The 27,544-nt window shown below is 37.3% G+C and overlaps 1 protein-coding gene across 5 annotated transcripts in view; it reads left to right on the forward strand.

Moving 5' to 3' along the window:
* PIKFYVE (phosphoinositide kinase, FYVE-type zinc finger containing) overlaps nt 1-27,544 on the forward strand; it is an 88,926-nt gene that overhangs the window by 32,627 nt on the left and 28,755 nt on the right. For 2 of the 5 annotated variants that reach the window (XM_003254011.4, XM_030803303.1), the window contains 13 exons: nt 189-327; nt 2,495-2,652; nt 3,629-3,740; nt 5,578-5,725; nt 6,253-6,420; nt 13,670-13,729; nt 15,733-15,862; nt 16,644-16,824; nt 17,729-17,803; nt 20,100-20,207; nt 23,589-23,729; nt 24,359-24,485; nt 24,718-25,877. In XM_003254011.4, the coding sequence (XP_003254059.3) occupies nt 189-327; nt 2,495-2,652; nt 3,629-3,740; nt 5,578-5,725; nt 6,253-6,420; nt 13,670-13,729; nt 15,733-15,862; nt 16,644-16,824; nt 17,729-17,803; nt 20,100-20,207; nt 23,589-23,729; nt 24,359-24,485; nt 24,718-25,877 (2,707 nt within the window). Of the gene's footprint in view, nt 1-188; nt 328-2,494; nt 2,653-3,628; nt 3,741-5,577; nt 5,726-6,252; nt 6,957-13,669; nt 13,730-15,732; nt 15,863-16,643; nt 16,825-17,728; nt 17,804-20,099; nt 20,208-23,588; nt 23,730-24,358; nt 24,486-24,717; nt 25,878-27,544 lie in introns of those variants that run through there. The other 3 variants (XM_030803304.1, XM_030803305.1, XM_004092017.3) reach the window with 2 other exon arrangements.

A 27,544-nucleotide genomic window follows, 5' to 3' on the forward strand; every position in this document is an offset into this window, starting at 1 on the left:
TCGTACAGAGAGTTTCTGGGTATCCTTTACCAAATTTCTTCCAATGATAATATCATGCATAACCATCATAACTGCTTTTAAAAGTACCCTTAACATTGGTAAATACGCATTTATTTAAAAATGCATTTTCTCTGTAATTCTAATGAAGAATTTACACCTGTGATTTCATTTCTTGTTTTTATTTCCAGATCAGCCAGCATTACTAACCTGTCACTGGATAGATCTGGTTCTCCTATGGTACCTTCATATGAGACATCTGTCAGTCCCCAGGCTAACCGAACATATGTTAGGACAGAGACCACTGAGGATGAACGCAAAATTCTTCTGGTACTGGTCCAGTATCTTTGACCCATTGCTAGTTTTGAGCATAGAGAATGTTTATGTGACTGAGTCTTTTTTTTTCTTTTTGAGACAGAGTCTTGGTGTGCTGCCCAGGCTGGGGTGCAGTGGTGTGATCTTGGCTCCCTGCAACCTCCGCCTCCTGGATTCAAGCGATTCTGGTGCCTCAGCCTCCTGAGTAGCTGGGATTACAGGCGCATGCCACCACACCTGGCTAATTTTTTTGTATTTTTAGTAGAGACGTGGTTTCACCTTGTTGGCCAGGCTGGTCTCAAATTCCTGACCTCAAGTGGTCTGCCCACCTCGGCTCCCAGGGTGCTGGGATTACAGGTGTGAGCCACTGCACCCAGCCTGTCACTGAGTCTTTTAAAAAATAATTATAAAAAAAAAATAATTATATAAATGAAATAGCATATCAGTTAAACAGAAGTGCTTAGCTTCAGTTTTACTAGGATCACCTGAGAGATGGGTCAAGTATTCTATACTCATTGCATTAATATTTTCTTTTCTTTCTTTTTTTTTTTCTGGAGATGGAGTCTCGCTCTGTCGCCAGGCTGAAGTGCAGTGGCACGATCTCGGCTCACTGCAACCTCCGCCTCCCAGGTTCCAGCGATTCTCCTGCCTCAGCCTCCCGAGTAGCTGGGACTACAGGCATGTGCCACCACACCCAGCTAATTTTTGTATTTTTAGTAGAGACGGGGTTTCACAGTGTTGGTGAGGATGGTCTCAATCTCCTGACCTCGTGATCTGCCTGCCTCGGCCTCACAAAGTGCTGGGATTATAGGCGTGAGCCACCGCGCCTGGCCAGTATTTTCTTTACCCTTTTATCTGGTAAAATCAGAATTCAGTTACCTATGCAATAAGAGAGCTTAACTCTTAGGTCCCATATTGCTATTTAAGCTTTGAAGCATGTTTGTTATATACATGTAACACTTTTCAGACATTTAATACTGTATGTTTATATGAAATAATCAGTTGCTTATTGAATTTATCTGTGCATAAAACACTGTGTTCAATTCTAAGAGTGACTCAGAGAAATGGAAGGTATGGCTATGTCCTCAAGCTTATAATTCAAAAGTAGAAATAAGAGCCAGGTGTGGTGGCATGCACTTGTAGTCCCAGCTACTTGGGAGGCTAGGGTGAGAGGACTCTGGAGGCCAAGGGTTTGAGGCTACAGGGTGCTGTGATCATGCCTGTGAATAGCCACTGCACTCCAGCCTGGGCAACATAGCAAGACCTTGTCTCTAAGACAACAAACAAACCAACAAACCCATAAAAGGTAGAAATAAGATCAGTGGGAAGATCCTTAATAGTGGAAGTAGTAATACTTTAATAATAAAAAAGTGTCAAATAAATAATATGACCATATGTCATGTAAGAATTCAAAAAAACAGAAAGCTCATTACTAATGAGGGAATCAGAAAAAGGCTTAAACTGAAGGGCTTGAACTGGACCTTGAGAGATGGAATAGTTTTGGATAGGCAGTGAGGAAAGTGAATCTTATTTAAAGGTGTGAAGAAAGATATAGAGGTAAGAATAAGCATGACATTTTCGATGGCCAGAAGTAGGATTTTTTAATTGGGAGAGAGTTTAAGTAGGAGTTGGGGGGCAATGAGAAAGGAAAGTTATTTGGGACTACCTGGTGGAAGGCAATGAATTCTGTACTTACAGGTGTAGATTTGAACCTTTAGTTGCTGAGGAACATTCAGAATTTTTTTGAGCAGGGAGTAATTTACTGAAGCTCTTCCTTTTAAAAAACTCATCTGTCAGTTGGGTACATGGTGAGAATCTGGTGGAGTGAAAGCCTCTAGGAACAGTTACCTTAGGTTAGTGTGATTAACTGTTGTCTCCCTCTGCCTTGCCCCATCTCCAAAGAAGAATACATAAATAGGAGATTGATAATATGTGCCATTGACTGAAAAAAGAAGTATTTGGAATAGTTGGTTTTCAAGAGAAAAAGTTGTGTTTGGAATTAGATGAGCTGAGTTCAGCTGTTCCCACGTATATGTCATTTGTATTAAATCGTGTGAGTTAGCTAGCATAAAGAAATCCAACTTAGGTTTCCTTTTATGAGTCTAAAAATCACAGGAAAACATCTGAAAAGGTATATAGCATTTTTCTCAAGAGTAACTACTTGCTGTTAATGTGATTGCAGGACAGTGTGCAGTTAAAAGACCTGTGGAAAAAAATCTGCCATCACAGCAGTGGAATGGAGTTTCAGGATCACCGCTACTGGTTGAGAACGCATCCTAACTGCATTGTAGGAAAGGAATTAGTCAACTGGCTAATCCGAAATGGGCACATTGCCACAAGGTATTCTGATCTTAGAAAGAAGGTTTCAATATTATTTATTTATTTTGAATGAGAAAACATATTTGAAGATAGTAAGAATTACAGATTTCTTTGTAGAGTTAGGGTGTTCTTTGTTTTATGTAATTGGTGGTTTAGGGTGCTAATTACTTAACTCTCCTCCAATCTGAGTTTTAACCAGCAGAGAACAGATGCAAGGAGTACAAGGAGCCAAATAGGATCTTAATTTACCTTATTAAAAACAGAAGAACTCTCTAGCAAAGCAGGATTAGAGAATGTAGCTGGAACCTAAGGCCAAAGAATTCCCCATCTACTGTTCACTAATCTAGACAGGTCGTAACCTGTGTTCAGTATTTGATCCATAAGCTATGCCTGTCGGGTCCTAGCTTGCCTCACAAATCATTTATAAAAAAGAGTAACAGACAGGTCCTGCTTTTCAGATACACGTATCCCCTAGCGTTTACTATTTTCTCAGATTAGCTACTCCTCTTCTCATGGGAGGAAAAAGATACGTAAAGAAGTAAAGAGAGAAATAGCTTTAGGCAGTAAAGCCCTGGTTGCAATTTTGGCTGTATGTATATATACACAAACACACATTTTATGCCTGTGTCTGTAATATTTGGTATTGTCTTATTAAAACTAAGCTCCTTGAAGGTAGGAGCTTTTCTCAACATTTTTAAATCTGTGAAGTACAGGGTTGTGCATGCATTGAATACTCAGTCAATGCTTGCTGTTATTAAAATTAGGTTTTGTTAGGACTGCCTTACCAGTAGTTTCTTCTCCTTTACTATAGTACCTGGAAGAATCTTTTAGTTTGCTTTAACTCTCTCTTGTTTTATCCTTTACTTATCCAAGGGCCATTTGAAATTCTAACTCTGATTAGAACTGAAAAAAAAATATTTTAAGGTTGTGTCTTATCTGGTACTTAACTATTCTGACTGACTTTTAAAACTTTTCATTTTTGTGGGTCTTGATTCAGGGCACAAGCTATAGCAATTGGACAAGCAATGGTTGATGGACGTTGGCTGGATTGTGTTAGTCATCACGACCAGCTTTTCAGAGATGAGTATGCGCTGTATAGACCACTGCAGGTACTTTTCAGTGTTTACTGCCAATTAGAATGTAGCAAGCTTATTTTATAGTCTTTCTTCATCAGTGGGAATAAAAAGTAGTTTATTAGAAGATAATTTTTTCTAACATTTTTTCCTGCTGTTTGAGGAAAGTTAAAACTTTTTTTACTTGATAGGCAGCAGTGAAGAAAAAGCTGCCATTAGAATCAAACATTTTATTGTTTACTTTAAATTTGATCAGACAATAAAAAAGGAAAAAGATAAGAATCAAACACTTTTTTCAGTTGGTGTGGTAGTTCTTAAATTTGGGTTTATGGTCTTTATAGTTGCTTATTTAACTTTAATGGTTTTCGGTTTTATTATGCCTATGTTTTTAGAACTGAGAGTATAAATAATAAAATGAAAAATTTTATGGCATCTATTGAAATCATTTTGACTGTAGAACTATTGTGTAACTAGTGATGATGGCTGGGTACGGTAGCTCACGCCTGTAATCCCAGCACTTTGGGAGGCTGAGGCAGGTGCATCACCTGAGGTCAGGAGATCGAGACCATCCTGGCTAACATGGTGAAATCCCGTCTCTACTAAAAATACAAAAAAATTAGCCAGGCATGGTGGTGGACACCTGTGGTTCCAGCTACTTGGGAGGCTGAGACAGGAGAATGACGTGAACCTGGGAGGTGGAGCTTGCAGTGAGCCGAGATTGCGTCACTGCACTCCAGCCTGGGCGACAAAGCAAGGCTCCATCTCAAAACAAACAAACAAACAAAAAACAATGGTATACTGATGAATATATATTTTTTTACTTTAGGGAAGTGGAAATTATTTAAAGATATAACTTCAAAAAAACATATACTTTCACTCTTGGTTTATGTAATTTGATACAATATATAGGTTATATATACACACACATATATAAACATATATATACATATACACACACAGGCACACACACACACATATATATATATATATATATATATATATATATATAGCTGACCATTAAGAGTTAGGGATACTGACCCCCTGTATAGTTGAAAATTCACGGATGTTTGACTTCCCTAAAACTTAACTACTAATAGCTTACTGTTGACTGCAATCTTTATTGATAACAGGCAATTAATACATATTTTGTATGTTGTGTGGATTATATACCATATTCTTACAATAAAGTAAGCTAGAGAAACATGAAGAAAATTATAAGGAAGAGAAACTATACTTACTATTGATTAAGTGGAAATGGATCATCACAAAAGTCTTCATCCTCGTTTCATGTTGAGTAGGCTGAGGAGGAGGGAGGAAAAGAAGAGATTGCTTTTGCTGTCTCAGGGGTAGCAGAGGCAGAAGAAAATCCACATATAAGTAGACCAATGCAGTTTAAACCCTTGTTCAGAGGTCAGCTGTGTAATGTTTAGTAACATCTTTGTGAACTAAAATTGGAAAGTCAATGGTTAGAAGAGACAAATGACTCCAAATATTGGTGTGGTATGATTGATTAAAAGTTATTTTCCAAGATGTGTTCTGGAGAGAGTTGCCCCAGAGCTAAAATAAATTCTAAGCTATCTTCACTCTCAGGACTAAGGCATGAAATGAAACACTATAAAATCTGTATCAAAAAAATGTTTTGTTCTTAATATACTACTTAAGTCTTCTAGTTAACGAAAATTACAATTTTAAAGAGTGGAATTGGTCAGTATGATTCTGGTTTATAAGTTGGTTTTTGTTAATTTGTTTATTTTTATAAAATTCAATTGTTAGGTTCATAGAAATATTGGACTACAATTTATTTATAGTGTGACAGCCTCAACATTGTTGCCATTGAGGGCCAATTGCTTGGATCCTGTCTTCATCCTTTCAGAGTACAGAATTTTCTGAGACACCTTCTCCCGACAGTGACTCAGTGAACTCCGTGGAAGGACACTCTGAGCCATCCTGGTTTAAAGACATAAAGTTTGATGACAGTGACACAGAACAGATAGCTGAAGAAGGTGACGATAATTTGGCTAGTGAGTTTAACTTTCTAACATTTTAGTTTTGATGGGTCATTACTGTGTATGTATGATAAAATGATTATCTTGTTTGTTGAAATAATTCTGCTTTATAATTTATGGCTCCAACTAAATGGAAACATCTGATAGCAGTCTTTGTCTTAGATACAGTATTTTCTTAAACCAACTTGTTAGGCTGACATTTCTAGATTTTACCATAGTCTGTAGTTTGCAGCAGCTTAAAAATAACTGAACTAATAATATGGCAGCAGACAACTTTCTCATCTCTTCACTATGATATCAGACTTTCTCTCTGCAGAACCTCCAATATATTTCTTCATTTTAAAAATTGATTTTATATTTAACTTGTTCAAATTTTATTAAGTCTACACAGAAGTACATGAAAATACTGTATCCATTTTGGTATTGCACATTGGGCTTGTATATTAAAAAAACATTTTTCTCCTTTCCTCCAATACCCTGATAAAACCCATTTTTACTCCCCTCCTCTCCCTATATTTCTTTCCCCTTCCCAACACTAAAAGATTCTGCCAGTCCTAGCAAGCGCACATCAGTCAGCAGTTTCCAGTCCACAGTGGACAGTGACTCAGCCGCTTCTATCAGCCTGAACGTGGAGCTGGACAACGTGAACTTCCATATCAAGAAGCCCTCCAAGTACCCACATGTGCCCCCTCACCCTGCTGACCAAAAAGGTAGGAGGTAGTCACCATCTGGAATCCAAACACAGGCTGGACAGCTGGGCCATAGGATCTCATGCCAGCCTGTCCTTCTGGCTTCCTCTGTCCCACGTGGCTGAGGGGATTTGGTGTGGGTTTTGTTCTACCCTTTCTCATTTCTCCCACACCTCCTCCCCATACCTTTTTTGGTTGATTCCTTTTATTTCTTGTTTTCTCCCTCAGCACCACCATGCCCAGTGTAAAGCTTGTAGTCTTTAAAAGGAACTACATCTGACTGCTCTTCCCATAATGTGCAACTTCCAAGGTGGCATTTCTTTGCATTTATAACATGGATGTTCTGCTCTATTCTTTTCTCTTTCTTCATTTAACATTTTAAGGCCTATTTGCCTTTGCCCTTACCCAGTAATATAATATTTCACTAAACTCATTAAGATGCTTGAACTAGATTGGGGGAAAATCATTCACACATTCCAAAATATCTCCATAATAATTCATACTGCTTATTATGTATATTCTATATTTATTAAAACAATTTCTTCTCTAATGTAAAATGAATTCATTATTTTTAGCTATCTTATTTGATGCTTTAGTCTACCGGCTCAAAAATAATAGTGACCATATTCAAAAGACATTTGGTGTAAAAGGAGAAAGAGGTAAACATTACTAAAATCTAACATAGCAGCACATAAGAAATGCCTGTTTTTAAAATGGATGATGAGGTTTACTTTATTGGATATAATTAAAAGCCAATTTAAATTATAGTCCTATCATGGGATTGTGTAAAAGTGAATAAAAAAAAATACATGAGTAAATAAATAAATGTGGGATTTCGTTATGTTGTAATAACTGAAAAATCATTATTATAAAGACGAAGCACTTTATTCCATGATTTTACCTGGAGTTTGTATTTTAAACATATAACTGTCTAAAGTGGAATTGTCTCCTTACTTAGATCTGAAATGCTTGCCTAAGTTTTGCACACTCTATTTTGAGCCTAAGAATATGATCAGAAAACAGAAGCTTTTGAGCCAAACATTTATACTAAAATGATTTGATACAAGTTTATATTTCTCCAACAAATTTCTCATAGTTGTCAGTATTAACTATTATCAAGATGTGGCAAAATGGTAAAGAGTTATAGTAATAAAAAGGAATATGTTATTTAAAAATAAGTAGAGAAGGTGTGTTAATGAGACTTGACTACCATTGAACACGAGTAAGATAGACATCTTTATGGAAATCCTCAAAATAGAAATTGGAAAAATGATGGAGAATATTTGGGTGAGTATGAAAGGATGGAAAAGCAGATATGACACTTGTGTGAGAATTAATTATAGATGGTGGTCACATGGAGGATATTATGAAGGTTTTGAATATAAACTTACAGATGTGGGTCAGGGGCACACAGATGATGAACATCTGTTCTCTGGACACATCTGTTGGCAATCACATTTTGCTGTAAGCAGAATGTGAAGTATACTTTTGACTTGGTGATGATTTCATCTCTTGGATTGTTAAAGAAGTTTTCAAAATCTTGAAGAAAGTGACCTGTCATCATGGAATTTGTAATAGGGAAGGATAGACTGCTGAGCACAGTCAGATACTTACTTTTGAAAACCTAACTTGAGAACATTCGGAGTGGAATGGAACAGGAGGCTCCAAAAATGACATTGTTATGGTACAACCCCAGATTGTATCTCCAAGGAAATTGACAGGAGAAGCACCTGCAGTTGACAAAAATATGACTCCTTTGGAACCTCCCTGATCTCAATCCTTTTTTTTTTTTTTTAAGAGACAGGGTCTGGCTCTGTTGCCCAGGCTGGAGTGCAGTGGCGTGATCTTGGCTCACTGCAACCTCCGCCTCCTGGGTTCAAGTGATTCTCCCACCTCAGCCTCCCGAGTAGCTGGGATTACCAGTGCGCACCACCATGCCCGGCTAATTTTTTGTATTTTTAGTAAAGGTGGGGTTTTGCCATGTTGGCCAGGCTGGTCTTGAACTCCTGGCCTCAAGTGATTCGCCTGCCTTAGCCTCCGTAAGTGCTGGGATTACAGGCATAAGCCACTGTGCCTGGCCCTCAATCCTTTAAAAAGATTGTCTATCAAAGTTGAAAGTGGCAACTTTCATAGGAGAATGAATCTGAAAGAGGGGGCAGCACTTTTAAGAAAAATGACAGTATAATAGAAGTCCAGCTTGCCCTGAAGGTTGGAGAAAATGCCAAGGATATCTGAGAAAGATTTAAAGTTTGGTAGAAAGAAAAACTAGGCCAGTTATTTGGGAAAGTTTATATAATATTGATTGATGACTAAAAGAAGGCTTCTTTTTCCTCCCCGCTCTTTAGACTAATTTTATCAGGAAAGAGTACACATGGTTAAGAGGAAAGTGAAGTCCAGGATAATGAAGAGATAGAGAATTAATGGTTTTTTAAATAAGTCTGTTGCCAGGTTTAGGCAAACTATATGCCAGGTTATTGAAAGACTTTGGATCTGGGATCATGGAGCCGGAGTTTGTTATCGTTGAAGAGTTTCGAAGAGTAGGAGAGAGTCTAGATGACTATAGTGATAGGTGCATTTTTTTTTTTTAAAGATAGGTTCTTGATTTGACTTTGGAAGCCGGCAAAATGTAGAGAAGTGTAGTAAGCAGAATGTACTGTGGTATTTAGAAAAGGGATTGGTGGTGACTGGGCGCCAGCACTGGTTAAGCAAAGTAAGTCATTCCAAAACCCCGTTTTCATTTTTTATGGTGATACAAGATTGATAAATCAGAAGACTATAATAGATACTATCTTTGTTGATGTTAATAAGACATTTAATGATCTCTCAATAATTTTGTAGACGAAGAGGACAATTTCGTACTTGAAGTATGGTAAAAGAGGCAAAGGCAATGGTCATATTTGTTTAAAGCGCAGGCTTTGGAGTCTGTATGAGCTTTATTTTTAAAATTGTAAATTGACAAATTATAATTGTATATATTTATGGGATATAAAAAGATGTTACAAAGTATGTATAAAATATGGAATGATTAAGGAATAAGGATTTGAAATGATAGATATGTTTATTAAACCAAACTAATGAACATATTCATCATTTCAAATCCTTTTTGTTGGGGCAGGGTGCAGTGGCTCATGCCTGTAATCCCAGCACGTTGGGTGGCTGAGGCAGGCGGACTGCTTGAGTCTAGGAGTTCAAGACCAGTTTGGGCAATGTGGCAAAACCCCATCTCTACAAAAAAATACAAAAAAATTAGTCGGGTGTGGTGGTGTGCACCTGTGGTCCCAGCTATTTGGGAGGCTGAGGTGGGAGGATTTCTTGAGCTTGGCAGGTTGAGGCTGCAGTGAGCCATGATTTTGCCACTGCAATCCAGCCTCGGTGACAGATTGAGACTTTATCTTAAAAAAAAAAAAAAAAAAAAAAAAAAAAAAAAAATAAAATAAATAAATAAATAAATAAATAAATAAATAAATTCTGTATTATTCTTAGTGGTGAGAACCTTTGAAATTTACTCTTAGCAATTTTGAAATATACAATACACTATTATTAACTATAGTCATTGTGCTATACAGTATATCTCAAAAACTTATTCCTCCTGTCTGAATGAAACTTTCTACCCTTTGACTAGCATCTCTCCCCATTCCCTTCACTCCCTCAACCTCTGGTAACCACCATTCTACTTAGCATGAGCTTTTAATATGAAAAACACAAAGAGTGTAGTGTATCTGGTGAATGTAAGAGCTTATGATAACACTACTAGTTTTTTTTTTTTTTTTTGAGACGAAATTTTGCTCTTGTTGTCCAGGATGGAGTGCAATGGCCCGGTCTTGGCTCACTGCAACCTCCGCCTTCCGGGTTAAAGCGATTCTCCTGTCTTAGCCTCCCAAGTAGCTGGGATTATAGGCGCCTGCCACCATGCCTGGCTAATTTTTGTATTTTTAGTAGAGACAGGGTTTCACCCTGTTGGTCAGGCTGGTCTCCAACTCCTGACCTCAGGCAATCCAACCTCGGCCTCCCAAAGTGCTGGGATTACAGGCGTGAGCCACCGCACCCGGCCCACTACTAGTATTAACACATGGATTTGTAGCTTGTTGTACAAAATATTGAAAGGATAATTAATAATTTGATGTCAACAGGAAGCGGATGCTCCTAGGTTATGTTATAGGGATTTGACTCTGTATTTAGTGTTGTTCACTTTTTTTTTGGTCAGCACTTTTAATGTTTTTTTTAGATCCACAAATAATTAAGATCTGGAAAGAATGGCTAGCGTGTTGGATAGCAGAATTGACATTTAAAGATCTTTATTTTCTCAAGCAATAGATGGAGACTAACAAGATGAAAGTTAACACAGTTAAACATAAAATAATAAGGCTTAACATGTTTACTATTAGTACTTTGGAGAAAGTCACTCTTAATAATTTGTGTGATAAAGATCTAAGTTTTAGTTATTTGCAAACCTAATAGTGTGATGTGCCAACCCCGCACTCCCCAGCACTCCCTAGGGCAATAATAGATTTCATTAGTGGCCATATAATGTCTAGAATGAGTATCCAATTTACTGTTTTGTGTTCAGTTCTCATTTATGAATAGAACGAGGTTGCCAGGATCCTAAGACATCTGAAAACCATGCTAAGGAAAGCTGGACTATTTAAAATGGAAAAAAGACTTGTTGTTTCCTTTAGGTATCTGAAGAGTACCTGAAAGAAATTATATTTATTTTGCATATGGCTGAAGGAAGAACTAGACTCAGTAGTTGGGAGTAGTGAACTTTTGCCATTGCATGGTAAGCGTCCAGGTTGTGTCTGAATGTCCACCTGTCATGGTTACTGAGGACAGATGCCCACGTTGGGTGATGTGTTATATAGACTTGGGGACTTCTAAGTTTTCTTTTAATTCTAAATCTGTGAACTGAAAAATCTAGATCTAGAATTGAAAAGAAATGATAATCCTTTAGCCTACTCAGTGAGAATATTACAGAGGAAGTTCCAGCATTAGGAAGAAGATAATTATTAAATTGACCTCTTAGGTCATTTGCAGCCTTATAATTTGAAGACTTTAAAAGTCTCTTAATAAGTATTGCTGGCTTTCACAGTTCTCTCTTAGTTTTTAACATACTAACGAGTTATTCTTTTTACATTTTTTCTTGTGAAGTTGAAGCATAATAGTTTGCTGAGTGTTATAGTCAAGATGAACACTGATTACCAGAAAATACAGATTTCCAGGGAGACTGGTAGTTGTGTGAAAAAATAAGAGAATTCTTTTGCCTCTGGTTTTCATTCCCTTTGTATAAATACAAATGGGAATGGTTTTTATCTTTACATTGAAATTAAAGGTAGTACTTATTAAATATTTTCTTATGGATTGTCCTATATTGTTTCAGGCTGAGGAAAATTGGATTTATAAAATTGGTTGAAATATCTGTACTTTAAAAAATACTACTTATGCTTTCTGTCTTAAGTGAGAAAACCCTATTTTCAGAAGCTCGTAAAACTGGCTTAATTTTTCATTTTGGTCTTGGAGAATTGTACAGTTAAAATATATTTTATTATGTATTACAAACAGGATTCTGAACTATTCTTGGAAAGTTAGCAAGTAAAACCTAGAGAAGAAGGTGAAAATCATGGCTTCCGTAAATCTCTAGATGTAGTTTTTCGTGTATAGCAAAACATGGGGTAGAGGAGCCAGTTAAACACACCATGAGAAAACAATGGATTGTACTCCAAATGTGGGACATTGCACAGAACATTTGACCTGGGTTCTTTTAAATTCATGTTATGAAAAGAAAAAAAGACAGGAGATCTGTTCTAGATTAAAAGAGAATGAAGAGATACAGGAACCAAATGCCGTGTGTGAACTTGATTGCATCGAGGCTTAAGAAAAAAAACTGGATTAAAAACATTTGGGGACAGTTGGATAAACTTGAGTATGGGCTAATTCTGTGCTATTAAGACATTGTTAATTTCCTCAAATATGTAAATAATATTGTGGCTATAGAGAAGAATACCTTTATTTTTATGAGAGTTGTGCTGATGTCCTAGTGGTAAAGTGTCATGATGTGTGTAACTCTGATCGGGGGGAAGAAACATACACATATATGGCAAATCTTTAACAATTGTTGAACTCAGGTGGATGGTATACAGCATTTTCTGTAGGTTTGAATTTTTTTCATAACTAAATGGGGAAAATCCACCATTTCTGGAGTCTCATATAGATACAATTAAGCTTTAGTGTGAGAAGGCTGGTAAAGAACAAAACATTAATTGAACTAATAGGATTTGATGTTACTCATTTCTGTGAGGGAAGAGTAGAAATAAAGTATAACATCTATCTTGTCCACATACTCGATTTTATTGTATTTGGCATAGTGCACTTGAACTTTCTAAATAAAATATTTTCTTTGTTCCTGGTTGGAAGGATGAGCATATTGGCTTGTAAACATAGTAACTTTTAAAGTCCAATTGTTTATAAATGCACTTGGAGAAAATTTTGTGGAGATCCTTTACCTTAAAGGAGTTAACATGCATTGTGTTTTAATTTGCATAGTGGAAAGAACCCCATTTGAGCTATGCTTGGTCACAGACCTAGAGAAAGTTCACGGGGAAGTAAAGAATAAGTTTCACTTGTAAGAAAACTATTTAATATATTAAAAGCGTTCAGAGTGTGTTCAGTTAATGTCTAGCAAAAATTTGGCTGTGTTTGGTATAATTTTTGAAAAACAAAAACACTTATTTGGAACTAATACAAATACTGATGAGTTTTATCTTTATTCCTGCCAATGTCACTTCTGTATTAATTTGTTTTATAGCTTATATTCTGAAATTTGAAAAAAGTTTATATTGTTTTATCAGGTGGGTTTCTGTATGAACTACTTTGTGCATAGGCAAAGTGATTATTTGTTAAATCATCAAGTTACACGTGAAAAGAACTGTAATCTTTTAGGATGGTCGTACAAGTATCTGAAGATCTTAATTTTCATAAACCGGTTGGTTTTGGTAAGAGAAAAACATTTCTCTATCTGACATTTGAATTAAGGAGAATTGTTTTCACAGCTCTATTGTGTTATTAATGCAAGTCTACTTAAGTTTAGTATGAAGTGCATAGAACAAGTATAAAGAGGCATTTTGACCCAAAGCTTTCTTGAATTTGCTGGGCAGTGATGGGTTTAGTGTGAGTAATATTTTGTGTGTGGGCGTATTCTCTATATAATTATGCTGACATGTTATAGTCATATGTCTCTCTTTTTGTTCCTCCTCTCTGTTGTCTCCCTGGTATGCAGAGTATTTGATTTCTGACACTGGAGGACAACAGCTCTCAATAAGTGACGCTTTCATCAAAGGTAATTTTATAAAAAGCTGTATGTGGAATGGTGTCTCTTTTTTTCATGAGGATATACTTAGGGCTTAGCACATTGATTGGCCCAGAGAAGGTGCTGAAAATATATTTGATTATGGTAGTATCATGGGAACACAGTTTTTAATATGTATAATGATTTTGAGAATGTTGAGAACCAAGAAGGTAAACTTGGACTTGGCTTGCGAGGAGGTCGTCTCTGGTGTGAAAAGTAATTGTTTAAAAACTTTTAAGTAGAATTTGAACTTAATTCTTTTAAAGACATAGTTTACACTTAACTATATTGTGAATATAATATTAAGTATTGATATAAATATCATCAAGGATTGTCAAATTTGTCAAAAAGCCCACAGGCAGATCTCCAGTTAAGGATGCTGCTTGCCCTGTGGAGTGAGGAAGAGAAGTAGGCAGTAGAGGATAAAGAACTAACTCTGCTGATGAATTTCTTTTGGACACAAAAGGAGAATAGAAAAGTATTAGCCTTCTCCTATTCCTTCCCTACTTAGCTTAGCTTCCTAAAGGCATTCTTAGTTAGTCCATAGTACTCCACTGGTTAGGCCTCAGACAATGGGAGAAAATTTCCCTTCCTTCTTGGCTCCCAGGGTTTCAGATCAAAGAGAGAAGGCAAGCTGGTACAAGGAGGCCACTGCAGCTTATCTGATAGCTTGGCAATGCTTCTAAATTCACTTCCAAGCATCTGGTTCAGCTAGAAGTTTTCAGAGTGGCCCTTTATGTAATTGAAATGCGCAGTTCTTGTACTTCACATGTCATGGACATATACTTTACTGTGTAATCTGCTGGGCTGTTTGGTGGAAGTTTTTTTGTTTGTTTGTTTTGCTTTTAAGAGGGGACAGGTTAGAGAATTTTTGTAAGCATTTCCCACTTCTTTTCTTTCCACTTATTTGGTCAGATTATTCAACAGTTATTTAGTGAACATATTTTTTTGTTAAGCATTTATTATTTGTTTTTTGTCTTAACTATTTTCATTCATTCTTTAAAAAATTTAAAGATTTTACACAAATTCTACATAAATGCTATTTACTATGTTTTAATATTTATGTTTTTGAGTCTGTCTTGCTAAAATTTTGTTTAAAAACCCGTGTGCCAATATTGAAAGAGAAACACTATTGAGGATTGTCTGAATAGACTTTCTACACTGTCATCTGTTGTTTTGTGATATCTGAGCTGAGCTTCTTTCTTGAAAATTCATCACCCACGCTATCATGTGTTCTTTTGCCAGCATTCAGATTTCTGTTGAATGCAGTTTTCAGTTTGTGATTTTTTTTTTTTTTTTTTGAGATGGAGTCTTGCTCTGTCACTCAGGTTGGAGTGCAGTGGTGCGATCTTGGCTCACTGCAATCTCTGCCTCCTAGGTTCAGGTGATTCTCCTGCCTCAGCCTCCCTTGTAGCTGGGATTACAGGCGTCTGCCAACACGCCCAGCTAATTTTTGTGTTTTAAGTAGAGATGGGGTTTCGCCATGTTGGCCAGGCTGGTCTCCAACTCCTGACCTTAGGTGATCTGCCCACCTCGGCCTCCCAAAGTGTTGGAATTACAGGCGTGAGCTACCACGCGTGGCCCAGTTTGTGATTTTAAAGGGGAAATTAACACCCTCGTTTTTAAAAATTCAAAGGAGAAGCAAAAGTTTCATTTTATTTGCTTATCAGAAGCTGTGCTTATACTTATTGGCTTGAGAGTCTTAGTTGTGTACATTTGATTTTCACAGTTCTGTTTCTGATTTTGGCTGTTGCCAATTACTGCTCTTCTTAATTCTTGCATTTCTGTATTTTTAGTGTATTTTACGTATTTGTATGTATTTTCTTAGGCATTTTATTTATATGTTTATTACATGTTCTTGCCTTTTTACACCAATAATTTATGTTGGCTAACTTAAAACATTTATAAAGACAAAGGGCAATTTCTAAATATATGAGTAGATGGTATAAAACAGGACAATGAAGTAATAACTTCTTATTTTATATTGTACTTAGAATCCTTATTTAATCGTCGAGTAGAGGAAAAATCCAAAGAGCTGCCTTTCACACCTTTGGGCTGGCATCATAACAACCTGGAGCTCCTGAGGGAGGAGAATGGGGAGAAACAAGCCATGGAGAGGTTGCTGTAAGGCAATGAAATTTTTAATTTTAATTTTTCACTTTTATTATCTTCAGTGACTTGATAAGCATATGCATCATTCCTCTTAAAAAGGGAGGTCTTTTTCTTTTTCCTTAGAAAGTAAAAAAATACTAAGAATACTAGGAAATAAATACTAGGAAATAAAGTCCATTTTGACTTGTGATTAAATTTCTTATAAAACCAAGAGCCCCAGCTGGGTGCGGTGGCTCACGCCTGTAATCCCAGCACTTTGGGAGGATGAGGCGGGAGGATCACAAGGTCAGAAGGTTGAGACCAGCCTGGCCAACGTGGTAAAACCCCATCTCTACTAATAATACAAAAATTAGCCAGGCGTGGTGGCGCCGGCCTGTAATCCCAACTACTCGGAGGTTGAGACAGGAGGATTGCTTGAACTCAAGAGGCGGAGGTTGCAGTGAGCTGAGATCGCGCCACTGCACTCCAACCTAGGCAACAGAGCAAGACTTCGTCTCAGAGAAAAAAACAAAAACAGAAGCCCCAAACTATGCTTGTCTGTCCCCATTTTACGTGTTAAAATTTCATTTCAATCAATTGCAGGGGACTTCTTAGTGGAAGATATTCAGATTTCATTTATATGCAAAATCCTTAAGGTACAGATATAATGAAAGAATGATATTGACCTAGAAAATCTTATCTGTGAGCCATAATTGAAATGTTTATTTCTTTGTAGGCTGCTTGTTTTACCATCAGAATTATTGTCTCTGGCAGTATTAACTATGCAAACTTCTTCCTTATAATATTTTTGTAGTTCAGCTAATCATAACCACATGATGGCACTACTCCAGCAGTTGCTCCATAGTGACTCACTGTCATCATCTTGGAGGGACATCATCGTGTCATTGGTCTGCCAGGTTGTTCAGACAGTCCGACCTGATGTCAAGAACCAGGATGATGACATGGATATCCGTCAGTTTGTCCACATCAAAAAAGTAAGCTCTGCTAATGTTTTACTAATGCTAGGAACTGATGAGGCAGGACTGATTGTAATTTTTGTCTTAATGGTAATCTGAAAAGAGTCATTACCCTGAGGGGTGCTAGGTGAAGAGTAGGAGGTTTTGCTGTCTGCTTTGTTTGTTAGCAGTGCACTTAGGAGTCGTGGAAGCCACGCATAGGAAGTGAGAGGTGAATGGAAAGGATGAGTTATATCGGAGATGAGTTGGGAACCCAAACAGATATAGGTTCTTCCTTTCTTGCTTCCTCTTCTTGACAAGTCAGCTATGAGAAAGCCTGTTCTCACAGATTGTGATCACTGTTCTGAGGAAAAGCAGTGGGTAATTTGCTTTATTTAGATCAAGCTTGTCCCACTCGTGGCCTGTGGGCTGCATGCAGCCCAAGACTGCTTTGAATCCGGCCCAACACCAATTCATAAACTTTCTTAAAACATTATGACATTTTTTGCGATTTTTTTTTTTAAGCTCATCAGCTATTATTAGTGTATTTTATATGTGGCCCAATACAATTCTTCCAGTGAGGCCCAGGGAAGTCGAAAGATTGGACACCCCTAATTTAGATAGTAATGGAGTCCTGTGTGTGCTTTTTCCCAATGATATTTAACTTAAACAATAGTGTTAACTGCCACATGGCACTAGTTTATTCAGTCAGTGAGTACTTTAGAGTTCTAGTATAGTACATTAGAGAACAGGGGATGGGAAAACAGAGGCATACAGAGATGCCATTGATCATTGGTTGAAAGGAAGAATTGTTTCCTGAAATTTTTTATTCGTATTTGATTACATAATAGTTAAAAAAATGGAAAGAAATAATAGTGTACATCTAACTAGATTCTAAGCATGTTACCATTGAATTTTATTGTTTTCTTAATTGTTCCATTAGATCCCAGGTGGAAAGAAGTTTGATTCTGTGGTTGTCAATGGCTTTGTTTGTACCAAGAACATTGCACATAAAAAGGTAATGTGATTCAGTTCAGCAGTGAAGTTCAGCAAACCATGGCTGTGTGCTTAGGTAACAAGTTGGGGCACCTTAGTCATGGAAGAAATGGACAATGAAAGGCAGCTGTATCTGCCATAGGGGTGAAATTTGGTAGGTTCAGGGAAGATTTCCCAGAGCTGAGGATGAATGGATTAGAATTTGAATAATGGGAATTCACCAGACAGAAGGAGGAAGGAGGGAGGATCAGGCTTCTAGATTGACAGAATGATAAGATACTGGCATTATTTATCTCCTGATCCTGTTACATCTTAGGGAGACAGGGTTTCTCTGGTAGGCTGGAGTCCTTCCAGAGGCTTAGCATTCTAAAACTGATAGCTCTTCTAGTGTTCAGCTACAGAACCGTCAGTCTTCTTCTGTTATCCTTCTCACCTTATATCTTTGTAGCACCAGCACAAAGGAGTGGAGTGAGATAACCTGGGGTATTAAGGAGACTGAGCTCCTAAGGTGTAATATGGGCAATGTAGATGAAGCTGGAGAAAGCAGGCAAGGGCTTTGTATCTCATTAAAGGTCTTGAACTTTATTCTGAAATCTTTTGATTCTCAATGTAGTGTACATACATTGAGATCACATGTGGACCTTTTAAAAATGTCTGTTCTTAGCCTAACCCCTAGAAATTCTCATTCAGTAGGTTAAGGGCAATGGGAGTGTATGGATGTTAGGGAAATGGTGGTACTGTATTTAAAGTAGGCACTAGGCCGAGTGTGTAATCCCAGTGCTTTGGGAGGCCAAGGCTGGCAGATCACGAGGTCAGGACTTTGAGACCAGCTTGGCCGTATGGTGAAACCCCGTCTCTACTAAAAATACAAAAATTAGCTGGCGTGGTGGCGTGTGCCTGTAGTCTCAGCTACTCGGGAGGCTGAGGCAGAAGAATCTGTTGAACCTGGGAGGTGAAGGTTGCAGTGAGCCGAGATCACGCCACTGCACTCCAGCCTGGGCAACAGAGCGAGACTCCATCTCAAAAAAAAAAAAAAAAAAAAAAAAAGGCACTTCAGGTGTTTCCAGTGTCATTTGTTGATCCTTGCGTTTTGAGATACCATGGATCTATAGTAGTGTTCTCAAACCTTGCTGTGCTTCAGAATCACCAGGGGAAACATTCAAAACAGAGATACCCTGGCCCCGCTTCTGGGGATACTGATTTTGTTACAGCGAGAGCTGAGGCAGATTTCTAGCCTGAGCAACCAGATGGATGAATTCTAGTCTCGTTTTCACTTTTTTCTAAGTTGAGCTTAATATAGTTTTTTTTTAAGGCATTAAGATTCCTGAAAATTATTAGTGACCATAGATAAATAAAAATATTCTTGGCTTCAGTTTTGTACTTATCGCATATTTGATTGCAATAATTCCACATCAGTCAATATTTCTACACAGAGCCTTACTAAAACCACACATTACCCTTTAAAGGAGAACTTTAAACCAAATTAAATGATATTTGTTGAATTAAGAGGTAAGTATGTTGTGCCTTCTCAGAAAGTGAGGAAAATTTGTATGTGGGTGTGGTGGAAACATATGCATGAATGACTGTCTTGCCCCACTGATTAGAGATAGTCCTTGATTTGTAGTTGCTAAAAAGAGTCCTGAATTGAGTTTCCCAGCTGGTGAGTCACTGTTTTCGGAACTGTTTGCCAGTTTAGGGTCCATAAACTTGGTCAGCCTGAAACCTCAATTGCTATTCTGCCTGTGGCTTTAAGCACACGGTTAGGGTATATTATTTGAGTCTCTGCTTCTTGAGATGCTTTCAGATTTTCTTTTTGAACTTCATGTTACCTATTTCAGCTTGCCACCTTAATGATTGTTTGGAAATTTATTCTATTAGCAATATGTTCAGGAGGCATTTTAATTCTTTTCTCCCTCTTCTCTTGAATTTTAGAAAGACTAAAATATGCTTTTAAAGTTGCTTATTTCTTGGAGTTTGTGAAGTAACCTGTCATTAAATACTGCTCCCTCCGTGCACACTCAGGGCATGATGTCTCTTCTTACAACATCAGAAATAAAAAAAAAAGTTAAAGAGTATAGAAGATCAAAGTAGTATTAAAGAAAAGCCATTTTTTGAAGAATTTTGCATTGTTCTGAACATATTATTTGCTTTGAAAAAATTTAATACCGTAAAAGAGCTAAATGAGAGTGTATTAATACTAATATGAGATACATTAAGTTAGTAGGAATTATGAACAATATAGATTTAAAGTTATAATTAAAGGAGGGCTGTAAAATGCAAACCTTTAAACACTTTAACAAACTGTTCATTTTTTGTAGATGAATTCTTGTATTAAAAACCCCAAAATTCTTCTGTTGAAGTGTTCCATTGAGTATCTCTACAGAGAAGAAACTAAGTTTACTTGCATTGATCCTATTGTGCTTCAGGTAAGAATTTACTACTGAAAATAATAATTTGGAGGGATGTTTGTGTACCATGATGCTTATAAACTCTTAATGATTTTGACTTAATTCTAGCTAATTAAATTGGATAGGCAAACTTGATAGCTTACCAAAACCTGTCACTCATTATTTTTAAAGTTTCAAAGTGTTAAAGGTAACGTGTGACTGTTCAAGGATATAAGGAAGAAAAAGTGAAAATCCAAATACTAATTTCCCTTTCCCACTTAATCCGCTGATTTACTGTGGGAATTTCTCAAACTTACCAGATTTCTAATGGCATCTCTGGTTTGTAATACAGTCTATGCTACTAAAACACATTTCTAGAACACCAATTAGCTTATATGTAGTTGGCAAACAGAATAATGTTAGATGGAAGTTGTGTTGGTTTCTTAGTGGTTTTTCCTAAGCAAGGAGGCCCAGAATAGCTGCAGTAGGTTATAACCCTCAGCCGGAAAGGAAAACAGTCTCAGCTCAGCTGCTACACAGGCAGAAACCCTTCCAGGTCTATTTTAAGAAAGTAAAAGTGAGCTTTTGCTTGCAGGGCTCTCTCCCCAGGGAGACACACCCACATCTCTGTGTGGTTCTTGGTAGCTTTACTGCTCAGAACTCCATTTCAAGTTGTAGCATTGCAATAGTTTTTGTGCATTTAATTTCACTTGAGGCAGCCTCATGCCATATGAAGCTCTCTGCCTGGGCTCTCCATGATTCCTCTTAAGGTACCAATTATTATCTTTGTTAGTGCTGAAGGTATAAAGTTGCATAGGTTTTAAGTTTTCTGCCCCAACTCCTTTTCTCCCATAAATGCTGTTAATTTTACTTTGTGGTCATTCAAAATGGAAGCTTTTTAGGAATGTGTATATTATATTATAGTGGAAACACTTACACTGGGTTCCAGAAACATTTAGGAAAAGCATTACTTGAAAATTCCTAGGTAAATATATTTTTTTCAAGAGTGGTAGGAGCAATCACTTTTGTACTGATTTCCTAGATAACAATAAGAGAAAATGAGTTGTAGTAAAAGGGACAGTGCTTTATAAAACTCTGCTGTATTACTTAAGAACTCTGTGACCTGGGGCTGTTTTCTCTTTGGAATTCAGCTATACTGTCAGTAAAAATGATGGGTTTTGACTAGACATTTTAGTAGAGAACTCTGAAGGAATAAAGGGAAATACTTCTTTTTTCTTTTTCTTTCTTTTCTTTTCTTTCCTTTTTTTTTTTTGAGATGAAGTCTCGCTCTTGTCCCCCAGGCTGGAGTGCAATGGTGCGATCTTGGCTCACTGAAACCCCCGCCTCCCGGGTTCAAGCTATTCTTCTGCCTCAGCCTCTCGAGTAGCTGGGATTACAGGTGCCTGCCACCACGCCTGGCTAATTTTTGTATTTTTTAGTAGAGACGGGGTTTCATCATGTTGGCCAGGCTGGTCTCGAGCTCCAGACGTCAGGTGATCCGCCCGAGGCGTCCCAAAATGCTGGGATTACAGGCATGAGCCACAATATTCATTTCTTTTGAAATTAAGCCTTTGTGATAAAATTCTGTTAGCATTATGTTTGAGATCTTCAACTGTAGCTGTTGTAGGTACTAGAACAGCTAGATCTAGAACTGTAGCTGTTCTAGGTAGGATCTGTTGGGAAATTGGAATTAGGAAGTAGCTGAAATAGCATCTGTTAGAGTTATTTATTCAGAGATCCAGGAACAGGGATAACTCATGTTGGTTTCAGAATGTAGAGGAGAGAATTCATAACCACATTAAAACAACTTAGGGATGGGCACAGTGGCTGACACTGGTGATTACACTTTTGGAGCTGAAGGCAGGAGGATTGCTTGAGGCCAGGAGTTCAAGACCAGCCTGGGTAACATAGTGAGACTCCGTTTCTACAAAAAATAGAAAAAATTAGGCAGGCATGGTGGTGTGTGCCTATAGTCCTAGAAGAGTGAAGCAGGAGGATTGCTTGAGCCCAGGACTTTGAGGTCACAGTGAGCTATGACGGCACCTCTTGCACTCCAGCCTGGGTAACAGAATGAGACCCTGTCTCTTAAAAAAAACAACAACAAAATCTTAGAAATTGCTTTTATTTTGGGAGTTGTGAGGTTAGGTTTTTTGTTGTTCTTGTTTTTTTTAACCTCTGAACTCGCTAATTGGATTCTTGGCTTTTAAATTAATAATTGAAAATCTTTCAAGGAAAGTTAGTTGGAGAATGGAATTTCTCCTCAAACTCTTGTCAGCATAATCAAGTTTAGAATGATGAATGAGATTCTTACTGTGTTTGAATTAATTTGCTTACAGACTTATTTGTGGATGAAGAAAATTTAGGCTAAGATTGATAATAGTCAAGCTATCTTGATATATATATATATATTTTATTATACTTTAAGTTCTAGGGTACATATGCACAATGTGCAGGTTTGTTACATATGTATACATATGCCATGTTCGTGTGCTGCACCCATTAACTCGTCATTTACATTAGGTATATCTCCTAATGCTATTGCCTCCCCCTCCCCCCACCCCATGACAGGCCTCCGTGTGTGATGTTCCCCTTCCTGTGTCCAAGTGTTCTCATTGTTCAATTCCCACCTATGAGTGAGAACATGTGGTGTTTGGTTTTTTGTCCTTGTGATAGTTTGCTGAAAATGATGGTTTCCAGCTTCATCCATGTCCCTACAAAGGACATGAACTCATCCTTTTTTATGGCTGCATAGTAGTATGTGCCACATTTTCTTAATCCAGTCTATCATTGACGGACATTTGGGTTGGTTCCAAGTCTTTGCTATTGTGAATAGTGTCGCAATAAACATACGTGTGCATGTGTCTTTATAGCAGCATGATTTATCATCCTTTGGGTATATACCCAGTAATGGGATGGCTGGGTCAAATGGCATTTCTAGTTCTAGATCCTTGAGGAATCACCACACTGTCTTCCACAATGGTTGAACTAGTTTACAGTCCCACCAACAGTTTAAAAGTGTTCCTATTTCTCCACATGCTCTCCAGCACCTATTGTTTCCTGACTTTTTAATGATCGCCATTCTGACTGGTGTGAGATAGTATCTCATTGTGGTTTTGATTTGCATTTCTCTGATGGCCAGTGATCATGAGCATTTTTTCATGTGTCTGTTGGGTGCATAAATGTCTTCTTCTGAGAAGTGTCTGTTCATATGCTTCGCCCACTTTTTGATGGGGTTGTTTGTTTTTTTGTTGTAAATTTGTTTGAGTTTTTTGTAGATTCTGGATATTAGCCCTTTGGCAGATGAGTAGATTGCAAAAATTTTCTCCCATTCTGTAGGTTGCCTGTTCACTCTGATGATATTTTAATATGTCCAGATACTGCATTTTACCAGGCATAATATTTCTGATTTATCTTACTTAGGAAAGGGAATTCTTGAAGAATTATGTCCAGCGAATAGTTGATGTTCGACCCACCTTGGTTCTAGTTGAGAAAACAGTGTCTCGGATTGCCCAGGACATGTTATTGGAACATGGCATTACTTTGGTCATTAATGTAAAGTCAGTGAGTGTTTTTAATTTTCTATTTTATTTAAAAAAAAATCACAGCTTTTAAATTTATATGCACATATGGTAGGTATACAAGAATCTTTTTTTCTTTGCTGTTCTATTTGTATTGAAAGTGGGACAGAAGATATGGCACCTATTTCATTAAGATTGAGAATTTCAGACTGGAACTGGAAGAAAGTGTAATGGATTATTTAATACTTATTGGTGTCTACAAGACCAAAAGTGAAATGGACATTAGTTAATCACTAGGTATTTGTTGATCCTTTGTTTTTGTTGGAGAATTGCTCAAGCAGAAAACGTTCTCTCCCTTGAAAAGTTTACCCTGTGCAGAACAGGGGCCAATTCTAGGAAGTTGTTTTTCTCCCCACAATATCTTGTGGTAATCCATGGTGCTTAAGTGCATTTTTATAATGTTATTAATATGAGTAAGGTTTCAGTGGGCATATATTGATTACTAAGCAACTAAGTGTAGAAGAATCTGGAATAAAAAAACTCATCATATATTTATTAAAAAGGAAATTTGTGAATGTTATTTTTTAATTTCTCCATTACTTTTCCAGATTAAATTTACAAAGATTTTTATTCTTCTCTAGTTTTGTAATATAATGTTTTTCTGTTTTGTAGCAAGTTTTGGAACGAATCAGTCGAATGACCCAAGGTGATTTAGTGATGTCAATGGACCAGCTGCTTACAAAACCACACCTGGGCACTTGTCACAAATTTTATATGCAGATATTTCAGTTGCCTACTGGTGAGTGATCTTTAGCATAGATTGACCTGAGGAAAAGAGTTAACTTATCACTACTACAATGTTTACTTACTAGGAAATAGCTATTAATAGTGGGTAAGTGAGGATAGGCAACTGTGGTCTTATTCATGTAAGAGTTTTTCTTTTACAGATGTTAAGAGAGTGAATTAATTCTATTTGGACTTCTGGATTGCCACCTCCACCATCTTAACTTTCTGTTTGTTTTTATTTGTAGAACAAACCAAGACACTGATGTTTTTTGAAGGTTGTCCGCAGCACTTAGGCTGTACAATCAAGCTAAGAGGAGGCTCTGATTATGAGCTGGCTCGAGTTAAGGAGATCCTAATATTTATGATCTGTGTTGCTTATCATTCTCAACTAGAAATATCCTTTCTCATGGATGAATTTGCTATGCCTCCCACATTAATGCAAAACCCTTCATTCCATTCCCGGTTTGAGGGACGAGGGCATGAGGGGGCTGTCCAAGAGCAGTACGGTGGAGGTTCCCTCCCCTGGGATCCTGACATCCCTCCTGAGTCTCTGCCCTGTGATGATAGCAGTTTGCTGGAATCGAGGATTGTGTTTGAGAAGGGTGAGCAGGAAAATAAAAATCTTCCACAGGCTGTTGCCTCTGTGAAGCATCAAGAACATAGCACAACAGCTTGCCCGGCGGGTCTCCCTTGTGCTTTCTTTGCACCTGTACCGGAATCATTGTTGCCACTCCCTGTGGATGACCAACAAGATGCTTTAGGCAGCGAGCAGCCGGAGAGTTTGCAGCAAACGGTTGTGCTGCAGGATCCCAAAAGCCAGATAAGAGCCTTTAGAGACCCTCTACAGGATGACACTGGATTATATGTTACTGAGGAAGTCACCTCCTCTGAAGATAAACGAAAGACTTATTCTTTGGCCTTTAAGCAGGAATTAAAAGATGTGATCCTCTGTATCTCCCCAGTAATCACATTCCGAGAACCCTTTCTTTTAACTGAAAAGGGGATGAGATGCTCTACCCGAGATTATTTTGCAGAGCAGGTTTACTGGTCTCCTCTCCTCAATAAAGAATTCAAAGAAATGGAGAACAGGAGGAAGAAACAGCTGCTCAGGGATCTCTCTGGACTTCAGGGCATGAATGGAAGTATTCAGGCCAAGTCTATTCAAGTCTTACCCTCACATGAGCTAGTGAGCACTAGAATTGCTGAGCATCTGGGCGATAGCCAGAGCTTGGGTAGAATGCTGGCTGATTATCGAGCCAGAGGAGGAAGAATTCAGCCCAAAAATTCAGACCCTTTTGCTCATTCAAAGGATGCATCAAGTACTTCAAGTGGCAAATCAGGAAGCAAAAACGAGGGTGATGAAGAGAGAGGGCTTATTCTGAGTGATGCTGTGTGGTCAACAAAGGTGAGCCAGACCACTTTTTGATGCTCCTGTGCATTTAGGATGTGTTGAATGACTCCTCAAAGGCAGGCTAAAAAAATCAGTTTGGCAGACTGCATGCAGATTTGTGAAATATTTCTTCTCCTATGCTATTTTTGTTCTTGTCTTGAGTCTGCTGGCTTATGTGTTACTTTAATATGTATGAAGCAGAATTGTAATGAAACTGGGTTTCAGGGTTTTAAGATGAGCTTATAGTAAGCTAGGAAGATCCCTGAAGTAAGGGGAAATGTGGAGCTGCTTAAAATTTCTGACAACATGACTTGGATGTGGTATGATAATCCTGGATCCTTGTGTCAGGGAGTGAGAGATGGAGGCTTATTGTAGGAAATAGATGTGTTTTTAAAAAAAAGTTAGCAGGAAATATATTTGTTTTCTAAAAAAAAGTTAGCTCTTTTTTTTTTTTAACGTAAAACATTTTACCTTGTTATTTAACTATGACAGTGACCTTTTTCTTTTTAGGCATAAATTGAGAGCAAATTAAGGAAGGTTTATAGATCCATTATTGATAATGGTAGCAATAAAACTAATTAACAAATCCATTGCTAGGTGAGGAAATGCAATTGTTTAATAAAACGAAAAGATGTCCAATTTCGCCAGTGGTCAAGGAAGTGCTAAATAGTATATGTTCAATTTCACTAGTAGTCAAGGAAGTGCTGAATAATAGTGGTGCTAAATAATTTTTTATTTGTGAGATTGACAAAAAGGAAAGTCATAAAAGACCCATGGTTAATGATGGCATGGAAAAACACCTTTCATAAATTTTATGTAAGTTTATACAAATGTAGGTATATGTACATTTGTATAAATTTATAGAAAGTGATAGGAAAGTCTCTATTAATTTACACATACATGTATATACCTTTGACCCAGGACTCCAACTTTTTATAATCTATCCTGCAGAAATAATTAAGTATGCTTATATAAGGGTGCTTGCATTTTGTAAGAATATATGTACAAAGATGTTTATTGATACAGTTTAAGGATGAGCAGGATCTCAAGTCATTTAATGACTTGGATAAAGCCCATGATATATTTTAAGTGTTAAAAAGCAAATTATGTTTTGATATGTGTTGCATTATTCCATATTTATAAAAACAAAACCCCCTGTGTGTACTTAGGTAGGAAGTGATGTGTGTATGTGGGGCAGGTATGTAAACTAGCAAAAAGAATAGATATTTTAAAAGCACAGAGTCAAACTGCTCAGCTTAGGAGGTGGAGTAGAATCATAGGAGGAGCAGTTTTGTGTATTTTATGAACTTCTTCATATGCTTCTATACTATTTCAATTTTAACAGAGAGCTGGTTTTAGCTTTCTGATGATCAAAAACAGCCATAAGCATAGATAAATAAACACTTTAGAATTTAGATTTCTGGGTGTCTCAGATTGATGTTATATCCCATCAGTTCAGACTGTTAAATATGGATATATTTAATTAATTTTTCTTCCAAAATAATTTAGTGCAGTTGTGTAAAATAAAGAGTAAGTTAAGAAAACAAGCTATCTAGACATTGTTTTGTATTTTTAAGTTTAATTGAAACTTTTTGGGTTGTCTTTTCTCAAAAACCAACTGCCCTTCTTCCTTATATTTAGTTTCCTGTAGTTTAAATCTTGACCAGAGCCCCTACAGTGAT

Source organism: Nomascus leucogenys, chromosome 22a (genome assembly GCF_006542625.1).
Source record: "Nomascus leucogenys isolate Asia chromosome 22a, Asia_NLE_v1, whole genome shotgun sequence".
Taxonomy (NCBI): Eukaryota; Metazoa; Chordata; class Mammalia; order Primates; family Hylobatidae; genus Nomascus; species Nomascus leucogenys.